The 10,258-nt window shown below is 53.9% G+C and overlaps 1 protein-coding gene across 8 annotated transcripts in view; it reads left to right on the top strand.

Moving 5' to 3' along the window:
• The first annotated feature begins 252 nt into the window (after positions 1 to 252).
• ITGB4 (integrin subunit beta 4) overlaps positions 253 to 10,258 on the top strand; it is a 30,865-nt gene continuing 20,859 nt past the window's right edge. For all 8 annotated transcript variants that reach the window (XM_053994964.1, XM_053994963.1, XM_053994957.1 and 5 more), the window contains exons 1-7: positions 253 to 2,778; positions 6,998 to 7,089; positions 7,366 to 7,448; positions 7,928 to 8,029; positions 8,435 to 8,639; positions 9,147 to 9,243; positions 9,677 to 9,848. In XM_053994964.1, the coding sequence (XP_053850939.1) occupies positions 2,774 to 2,778; positions 6,998 to 7,089; positions 7,366 to 7,448; positions 7,928 to 8,029; positions 8,435 to 8,639; positions 9,147 to 9,243; positions 9,677 to 9,848 (756 nt within the window). In that variant the 5' untranslated portion in view covers positions 253 to 2,773. The remainder of the gene's footprint in view (positions 2,779 to 6,997; positions 7,090 to 7,365; positions 7,449 to 7,927; positions 8,030 to 8,434; positions 8,640 to 9,146; positions 9,244 to 9,676; positions 9,849 to 10,258) is intronic.

Genomic DNA, 10,258 nt, shown 5'->3' with positions numbered 1-10,258 from the left:
GCAGGCAGGGAGAGCAGGGTATGGAACCAAGGCAGGAACTTGAGTTCACCTGGTGGTCTTCCCTGCTGGAAGTAATTTGGAGAAGTTGCCTGAAAGACAACTCATTAAACAACCTTTTTATTTTTTTTTAATTCAAGATGAAGTTAAAACCTTTTATATTTTCATAAGTATTTACAGAAAATTTCTAATGCCTCTCTGATTTTTTGACCTAAAAATTTGGTGGTGAAGTTGCCTTTATACTGGACAAGTGCCTTTATCAGCCCTGCAAATGTAAAAGCAGCCCAATTACAGCTCTGGGAAAACTCGTGTTCCATGGGCTTGGGATCTTTTAGGTGCTGGGGGGATCTGTTTCAAAAAAAGGTGCAAAATTGGTATCTTGAGCTCTTCTGGCAGCACCCAGAGGGAGCAACTGGGCTTCTCCTCACAGCTGGAAAGGCTGAAGGGAGCTGGTCCCTCCTTGCTGCTCCAGGCTGCGGGGATGAAGGGGAGGGTGAGGGTGTCAGGAAGCCCTGGGGTTGTCAGGGTCTGTAGGTGACAACAGAGATACTTTACAGGAGGCAACATAAACATTCTCCATCTCAGGTGGAGAAAGGAGGACACCCAGAAAGTCAGGACACTGAGTATTGTGGTGGAAGGTAGAGTGCTCATGAGCTTTTCCGGTTGGCTTCAGGATTCCTGTTAGGGATCCATCACTAAAATAACTGGGTTTTTTACTACAATGCTTCTTGAAGCCTAAATTGGCTTTTTTAACTGCAGTGGCAGCATTGCTTAGCTCGAAGAGGAAAAATTGCAGCAGTGGGACGTGGGGTGGGGCTGGTGGGAGCTGGGTGCTGCTAGTGGACAGGGCCAGCTGAAGTGACCAGACACATCTGTGACCACCAGCACAAGCTCCCGTCCCCTCTTGGGAACTGAAGCCCAGTTTTAATTCATCTGCAATGTTCAACATCTGCTGCAGCTGTGGCTCCTGAGGCAGAGCAGGACCCTCTGCTTTCAGCCCCTCCATGGTAACAATCTGCTCTTCACCAGCAGCTCAAGCATCAGCACTCACAGCCTGGTCCTGCTCTGCCTTTATTTTGTCTCATGTCCCAGCTCTCATGTTGCAGTCGCTGTCTTGATATGTTAAAAAAAAAAAAAAAACAACAGCAAACCTCCTTCATTTTCAGAACCTTTTTTGAGCTCTAGGAAATCACATCTCCAAAAGGACTGGGGTTGCCAAGTTATGTGTTGGGAAACTCGGAAATGCCAGATTTAAACTGCCCGGGCCATCTTCCCCTGCACCCCTGCCTGTTTCCCATTTGCTGTAGTTTTTAATGGCACAGGCACTTTATTCTTTATCCTGGGCCTAAGGCAGTTTGCATATATTAACTTGAGCTTCCTAATTTCTTGTAGTGAAAGGAATCCTGCTCTTCACCTTTCAATCAGTTCTGAAAAGCAGCAGCCTCTGAAATGCCATATTGAGAGCAAGGAGGGCAAAATTGCTCTGCTCATAGTCAGGCAGGAAATGTGCCATTTTTCCTTCTGGCGGTTACTATTGTTTGTGTTGAAGCTCAGGGGATGCAGTTTTCCTTGTGAGGATCTATCAGGAGCCAATATCCAGCCTGTGCCATTGCATCTGCTCCAGGACGTCTGTGCTCTGCTCTGTGGAAAGTGTGAGTGGTTCTGAGCCATGGCCAACCCAACTCTAAACCAAAAGGGTGTTGTGGACAGAAAAACAGCCTCACCTGAACTCTAAACCCTCCTCTGCTGTTCTTTGGACTGGGGAAGGGATTTTGGATCCAGCTCAGCAGAAGGGCTGGAATCAGTTGTGGGATTGCTGCTCATTGCAGCCTTGGGCCATGGTGGGATGCAGGTATGGATGAGAATCATTCATAGTGCTGCAAGGCTTGCATTGACTCTTGAGGCAGATTTACTGCAGGTGAGGAGTGCTCTGCTGTGCCCACGCCCTGGATAAAGCAGGATGCCGATCCATCCTCTCTGCATGCAAAGCACCGAGGCTGGGCTCGGCATCTGCGCGTTGTCGAGGCAGGAATTTCCCTGACATTTCAGCAAGGAGTCACCTGAGCTCTGAGGGTGACACATCCCAGCCGTGCCAGGGGGAAACTGGGAGGAGAAACCCCTGCCTCGGGAGGTCGGGGAGCTCCCTCAGCTCTGCCCTGAGCAGGCAGATGAAGCCGAGCAGCCCCTCCGGGCTCCCTGCCCACGGCAGCACCTTTTCCTGTGGGATGGTGCTTGCGCGGAGGGAGGGTCCAGAGGGCTGTGCCTGCCCGGCCAGGTGTGCGAGGGAGCCGTGAATGCCAACCCTGCGTCACGGGCACCCCCTCCTCCCTCCCAGCCGGGATAAAACTTCTCCTCACCTGGGCTCCAATCTCATTTATCGCAGCTCCCACCTTTCCTCCCTGCCAGCCCCTCGGGAGGGCGAGGCGGCAGCGCGGAGAGTGAGAACAAAGTGGATTTTTGACTGAGGGGACGGGGAGCCGCAGGGAGTTATGTGGGATCGCGGGCTGGCTGCACTCCCCGCCGGACCGGGACTTGACATTTAACCGGAAAGAGAAAAGGGACACAAAATAGAGAGGAGGGAGAAAGGAGGAAAAAAAAAAAAAAAAAAAAAAAAAAAGAAAGAAAAGAAAGAAAAGCTCAAAGCTGGAAATCAAGTCGCAGCGGCGAAGCAGCTCGTTCCCCCTCTGCCTTCGGAAGAATTTCTTGGCTTGGTGTGTGGGTGCCTGTTATTCGGGCTGCGACAGAGGATTTGGAATCTGAGTCAGACCCAGCGCTAATGAGGTTTGTGGAATTAATTCATCTGTGCTCTGCAGCGTCCAGCTCGCTTGAACTTTGCTGCGTTGATGAACCGGGCAGTGAATTAATGCGCGGGCAGGTGGGCAGGACACGGAGCGCGGGGCTCAGCTCCTGCCCGCCTGTTCCCTCTGCTTTTCCCTGTTTTTTTGGCTGTCAGACGCCGTCCGGTGCCTCTGGGCTGGCTGGGAAAGGCAACGCTCGTGAGCGGGCAGGGCTTTGGGGGCTGCACGGGTCCGGGTTTGTGTCCGCAGGTATTTGGGTGGGGGTCCGGGAGTGGTGCGGGGGTGCCACGACAGAGCAGAGCCCTTTGGGGACACTTGTTGGAGTTTCAGGGGTTGCCCTGTCCCTCAGCCCAGTTGCAGGGGGAAAGGCTGTTGTGCCTCGGGGCTGGCACGCAGGGAAAGCTTTCACGGGTGAAAGTGTGCAAGGTCAGGCGGGCTGTGGGTGTCTCCGACCCGCGGAGCCCACCGGGGTTGTTTTCCAGACCTGGTGGCTGCTCCTGCCAGGGGGGAGCAAGGGAAGGGAGGTTCCCGGAGGGAAAGGCCAGGAGAGAGTGGGAGGTTCATAGCTGAACTGCAGGTGTTGGGGTATTTGCAAATTGGTGAATCTGCAATGAACAGGGAACAGGACAGGAGGGTTGGTATGGGGGGGCTGACAGGCGTGGGTTAGCTGGGGGAAAGAGGGATGAGGAGCACCCACGGAAGGGAAGGAGGGAAAAAGTGTCTTGTGGGGGCCAAAGGAGCAGACAAATTGGCAGGAAGAGCACGTGGAGGGAACGGGAGGGTTCCGGGGCTGTGCTGGCATTTGGGCAGACTCCAGGCAGGGTCCTGCCGTTCCTGCCTCTGCTCCTTGAGGCTCCCCCCTGCCCGAGCTCGGGGGGGGGGCAGCAGGAGGAGATGGTACCACAGCCACTAGCCCTTCACAGCACGGGGGGTGTTGGCCACAAAGCAGCTCCATGTGGGTGCCCAGGCTGGGTCCTGCTGTGTTTTGTCCCTGGCTGGAGGGTGCTGGGGGCCATGTGTGGGGTCTGGGAGTCAACCTGGGAGGTGAAAACAGCAAATGGAGACACTCACATGGAGTCCCCCAGCTGTAGGAGCACACCTAGGGAAGGAGGAGGAATGGATGGGGAAGGCAAACAAAACAAGACCAGTAGGATTTTGTGTGTAAGAGATTATTTGATTTGTGGGTCGAGTTTTTGGTAGTTTTGGGGAGTCTGCCTTGATAATTTCCAAGTTTTGGAGCGGGGTCCCAGCAGCTCTGTGCCACCACATGTGCAGGGGAGAGAACATGAGTGTCCCTGATCTCCTGGGCTGTGGCTACACTGCCCATCCCCAGCACACACAGACACGTGGGTGGTCCTTGATGCCATGGACCAGGGTCAGTCCCCTGCACAGCCCCACACAGCCCCCCATGGCTGCAGCCATGAAAATAGCAATTCCCACCCAAGAGAGGAAAGGCTGTGCTTGGGAACTCCTTGCTTGAGCCTCTCCCTCACTTTCCTGCTCCCAAGTCCCAACCTGCGGATGTTCCCCACGTGGCAGCTGGGACCAGGCTCCTGCTGTTGCTCATCACAACCTGCTCCTTGCTCTCTCTCCCCCATCTGCCATTCCAACCCTGCTCTCTGTCCCATTGCACCAGTTTGGAGCATTGCCTGGGGTTTTGGGGATGAGGTAGCTAGACCCAGCTTCTCCAGACTCAGGGGCTCTTGACATATTCCTGGAGCAGGTTTGTTGGCTGTGCTGAGAGGCAGGGCAAAGGCTGGGGGAGCAAGAGGAGACCAGGAGCAAATGCTGGAGCAAATCTGGGAAACAGTAGGAAGTTCATGTGCAGCCTGCTCTGCCTTTCTCCTTGTCTTTGCACAACTGAACAGATTTTGTTGTTGTTGTTGTTGTCATGAAAACCCAACCGAATCCTGCAGCTTTCCTGAGGTGGAAATGGCATTTTCCTTTCCAGAGGACACTTCTGAAAGTAAGGGGTGGCCACTCCCATATTTTTGCACGAATATTGCAGGCTGCATTCCTCAGTGGCCATGCTCTCTGCCACCAGTGCCCAGCAGGCTGGCATCTGCCCAGCAAAATCCTTGAAGTTTGGTGGCTCACAGAGCAACAGAACGTTAATATTGAGCAGGATTTTATGGCCTTTTATCTCAGCACTTGAAAAGACATGATGGCAATTTATGTGCCTGAGGCCCAGGGTGTGTCCATCCGTTCCATGGTGACTTTTTCCTAATTGGTGATTAAGGGAAGAGTCATTAGGTCCTTGTGAGCTGAGCAGTCTGGTCTCATACTCAGTTCTTTCCTTGTGGCCCATGCCATGGTGGGAGATGGGATTTGCTGAGTGCTCAGCTGATGTTTTCAACTGTGTTGTCCTTCCACGGGCTCTGAGGATTTCTTCTCTACCCTTTCATCCCACCTCTAACTGGCACCTCCTCACATCTCCGTAGCACTGTCCTGGACTGGGCAGAGCAAGGGAAAAAGGGATTTTCCTGGCTTCAAAATCTGCCTGTGTTGGTAGCAAGGGACACAATATTAGCCAGCGAATGCTGGCATGAGGACTGTCCCTGAAGGAGGTCACAGGCATGTCCCGGCTGAGGAATGCTGGCCTCAGAGCCAGCACTGCAACTGGACTTGGGGGGACAGGGACCACCCAAAGCCAAACCTGCAAAGGGCCTGACTGGAGACATGGCCTGACCGTCAGTGTGGCAGGGAGGGAAGCAGAGGAGCTCCCTTGCTCAACTGGTACCTTTAACATAGGAAAAGCAGCTCATTGGCAAAACAGCACATTGGCTACAGGTGCTGAGGAACAGCAAAGCTTCCTGGGGTTTCCCTGCAGAGACGCTGCCCTGAGGCTCCCTTGTTTCACTTTTAGCCACTGGGCATTAATGACCGTGGTAAACCCCTCTGGGCACAGCTGAGAGGATGAACGAGATACCAATGTCATGTCAGTTGCTGCCTGTGTACCCAGTGACTCTCGCATGGAGCCAAGAGCGATGTCCTGTGGTGTCCATGCTGGCTTGGTTGAGCCCTGTGTCACAGCAATTGCTGCGTTCAATGTATTCTCCTGGCTGCAGAGGCCAAGTGTGATCTAGTGCTGTTGAGACCAGCCTGGGTTTTTCCAGGGGTTTCCTTGCAGCCCAGGCCAGGCTGTGAGTGGCTGAGTCTCCATGTGACTGCTCTGTGTGCTGGATGTCCCTCAGGGAACTTGGACATCATTATTGCACGCAACAACTTTTCCTGTTTCCTTTCCCTTTTTGTTTTAAGTGGTTTTCACATTCTTTTCATTTTAGAGTCAGGGCTGACACAGCAAGAAGCTGTAAGACAATTCATTCACATTTTATATTTCACAATTGCATCTACCAGGAAGGAGATGGTTTAATGATGTCTTTACACTGTTGTTTTTTCCTTGACTGCTCTCACTTGCCCTGCTGGGTGCAAGGATGAGCCTCTAGCACAGCAGCTGCAGAACTCGAATTCCAGCTTTGTGCCTTCTGTTTACCACATCCAAATGCTGACTTCTGGATGGCACTGAGTTTTCTCCGTCACGTGTGGTGCAGGGAGAATGGTTCACTCTGTTTAGGATTTGACCTCTGTGTCCATCAAGGGATCCTGCTGCCCTGGACAGGACAAAGGGGATCTGCCAGGCTCTCAAAACCACAGATTCATTCAACAACTCCAAAACTCCAAGCCTCCCCCTCTCTTTATTGTTGGCTTGACCATCCTGGAAACTCTTAGTGTGATAGGAAATAGCTGAAGGGAGGGGTCAGTGTTGTTTTTGGGGAGAGATGTGGACAGTCACTTTGTTTTCCTTTTTTTTTTTTTTTTCCTAACATGTCAGGAGAAGCAATGTCCTGGCCTGGTCAGTGCTCACACCTGTGGATGGTGCTGGACTCTATCCAGGAGCCTCTTGTACTCCAGCTGCCTGCAGCAACCCCTGATGTCAAGCTGTGCACCCCAACTCCAGGCACAGGGGGTGGCACTGCTGGGAATTTTGAGCCTTTTGCAGATGCCTGAGCAGAACACAAACCACCCTTGGCTTTGCTTTTGTGCCCTGCCCTGCAGAGCTCAGCAATTGTTTCCAGCCCAGGATGTGAGGGCTGTCCCACTCCAGTGGGGCTGGGAAGGGGCTCTGTGGGAGCTGCCCTGGTCATATCCAGGTCCATTTCCATCTCTTGGCTCTCTGCAATGTAGCAATCCCTTTATTTCAGGAGGAAGACAATGAATGTGCTGCCACGGGCGTGTGCCAGGCTGCTCCTCCTGTCCCTGCTCTGCGCCACCGGTGTCTGCCAATGGAGCAAAAGTGAGTGGAGCTGTGGTAGCCCTTGGGGACTATGTGTACCTGTCCTGGGCTCCAGAAACACCAGTCTTCATGTGGAGAACACCTGCTGTCTGCTTTTCCTGCTGTTTTTCATCTCCCCAGTTTTGAAGACCCTCCCATGCTATCCTGCTGCTGTTTTGCAGCCAGTTTCCACTAACCAAGCAAAACCTCCATTTTCCCATGGGATCAGCCTTTCTCACGGCCTCCCACAGCTCCCTTTGTTTTCCCCATCCCTGACGCCCTGATCTTTCCTGGCAGACAACCGCTGTGTGCTGTCTCGGGCAAAGAGCTGCACCGAGTGCATCCGGGTGGATAAGGACTGCTCCTTCTGCACCGACGAGGTGAGACCTTGCAGGGCAGCCTGGGGCTCCTCTTCCCACCCTGCTGATGGAGGGATCCCACCACTCTCAGTGGGAGAGGGACACAAGAGCCAGGGGCAGCTTCTGGATCCAGCTTCTTTTCTGGGTGGGAAAGGCTGCAATGTGGATTTCCTTTTGGTGTGGAACATGGGTACGGAGGGGAGTCCAGGGCAGAATTGCAGCACTACAGGGGTTTATCAGAAAATGTCAGTGCACCAGAAACAGTGTGTGCAAGGGATGGAGGGAGAGTTTTATCTCACACAACCCAGTAACTCACTGGTGGTCACATTTCAGCTGGTGGTTCTGTGTGAGACTCGTTCCCATCTCTCTGCTCCTCTCCTGCTCTCAAAGGTTCATAATGCTCTAGGCACAGGACCCTGTTTCCTGCCCTGTGTATTTCCCCCTTTCCCAGTGGATCTGGTGCTTTCTGTGGCTCTGATGCTGCTCTTGCTCCCTGGCAGAGCTTTGAGGAGCCGCGCTGTGACCTGCGGGAGAACCTGCTGCGCTCCGGCTGCGGCGAGGCCAGCATCGTGTACACCCAGGGAGAGATGAGGACACTGAAGGTGCATGCTGGGGACACAGCCCACGCTCAGCCTCTCCTGAGGGGTCCTTCATTCTTCTCTAGGCTCCTCAGCAGGAAGAATACAAACCCCAGATCGCTATTTAAGTAGGGTCTACTCAAAAGCAATGCCTTTGCTAGCTGGTGGACCTGTGGGCCACTGGCCCTGATCCAGGCTAGGGTGCCTTTGCAGACAAAGCAGATGTAAGCAAAATGCTCACATCCCTCTGGACGAGGTGCCTGGCTGGACACGAGTGGGTGTGGGGAGGCTGTTGGACAGTACGTGAGGGAGGAGGACGTGCTCATCCTTGCCTTTGTACTTCCACACATCTCCCTGCTCCTTGCCTCCTCCTTGTTGCACCCATGCTGGAGATGGAGTCCATCCCCTTCATGTCACTGTCCTTCACAGAATTCCAGTATCAACGTGTCCCTGCAGAGGACCCAGGTGTCCCCCCAGGCCATGTACATGAGGCTGCGGGCTGGCGAGGAGATGAGCTTCAACATGGATGTCTTCCAGCCCAAAGAGAGCCCTGTGGATCTCTACATCCTCATGGACTTCTCCTACTCCATGTCCGATGATCTGGACAACCTCAAAAGCATGGGGCATAACCTAGGTGAGGGCAGAGCTGGGAGAAGAGGGGAACCTGCTCCTGTGCTGATGAAGGCAGGCAGCTCCTTCCTGCCTGTGGCTGCGAGTCCTCTGCCAGCACCAGAGAGGGGGGTGCAGCTGGCAATGGGCTGAGAGGTGTCTGTTTTAATTAGAGCTTCTCATTATCTCTGTGCAGCCCTGTGTGGGGGTGTCTCTCTGGTCTGGCAGTGATCCTCACATGCTCTCCCCTTCCAGCCCAGCTGATGCCCCTCAGAGCTGGTCTGTGCAGGGCCTTTGGTATCCTGGACCTGCTGGGCGCTGTTGTAGGAACTCCAGTTTTGGGGCTGCCAAAGGGGGTGTCGGTTTCTGCCCTATCAAAGCCCAAAGATCTTACAAGATGACAGTTTGGGAATCTTATCTAAGAACCCACCAGCAGAGAAGATGCCCACAAAAGGACTTCTTTCCCTGGAGCAGGGAGCTCACAGGCATCTCTTTATTTATGTGTGTCCCCCTTCCTTTGCTCTCCTCTCAGCGGACTTCCTGCAAGCCCTGACTTCCAATTACACCATCGGATTTGGCAAGTTTGTGGACAAAGTCTCATCCCCTCAGACAGACATGAGACCCGAAAAGTGAGTGAACCCTTTGGGTCCCTGAGGTGGAAGTAGAGTGAGTGGAAAGTGCCTTCTGTTTCTCCTTGGCTTTCAGTGTCAGCAGTGCAAGAGCCTCCATACATCTCTTAGCAGTGCAAGAGCATCCATCCATCTACCTTCACTGCCAGTGTCCTCCCTGGTCTGCTCATCCCTCAGGGCTTGCTGAAGCACTGTGACAATGCCAGCAGTGTCTTCCTCTGCTTTCAGGCCTTCTCTGCTCTGCCACGTCAGACTGCACATCTTGTCTTCTCCTCTATCTCTGCCCTCATCACTTCTCCCTCTCAGTGCTGGTGGCTGAGCTGCTCAGCTCCGTGACTTCCCCTTGAGGGACTCTCCCCACATTTCCTCTCCTTGCACCCCAGCATCCCTTGGCTCCTGCCCCACACAAGACCCCTGGTTCCATCTCTCCTAGGCTGCGTGAGCCCTGGCACAACGCCGACTCCCCGTTCTCCTTCAAGAACGTCATCCGCCTGACCAGCAACATCAACCACTTCAGCCAGGAGCTCCGCAAGGAGCGCATCTCCGGCAACCTGGATGCCCCCGAGGGCGGCTTTGATGCCATCCTGCAGACAGCTGTTTGCAAGGTGAGGGTGGCCAGCGCTGTGTTTTTAATGAGTGGCTCTTCCTGATGCCCACTGATGAGCAGAAAAGCCACACACCAGGCAGGGCAGCCAGGGAGCCCTGGTTCAGCTACAATTGGTTCTTGCCCTCCCAGCCACACACTCCCAGTGCCAAGCTGTTTTGCATTCCCAATTTTCCCTAAGCCTCTTAGAATATGTGTCCTGGTGTTTGATGCCCAGCAAGGAGCTGTTTTCTGGGCACCCTGTGTGTGCTCTTTGCTCTGTCCCCCTCCACGCCTGCAGTGATGAAACTCTGCTCCCTGGAAAAGAGCCCACTTGGGCTTGGCTGCTTGGCTGAGGGATGAGCACAGCTCCAGACATGTCCAGGGAAGCGTGGGCTTGCCCCCTGTACACACATGTGCCTGGCACTGAGC

The sequence above is a fragment of the Vidua macroura genome, chromosome 19 (assembly GCF_024509145.1).
Source record: "Vidua macroura isolate BioBank_ID:100142 chromosome 19, ASM2450914v1, whole genome shotgun sequence".
Classification (NCBI taxonomy): Eukaryota; Metazoa; Chordata; class Aves; order Passeriformes; family Viduidae; genus Vidua; species Vidua macroura.
Note: the sequence above shows the minus strand (reverse complement) of the source record. Positions and strands in the feature narration are given on the sequence as shown.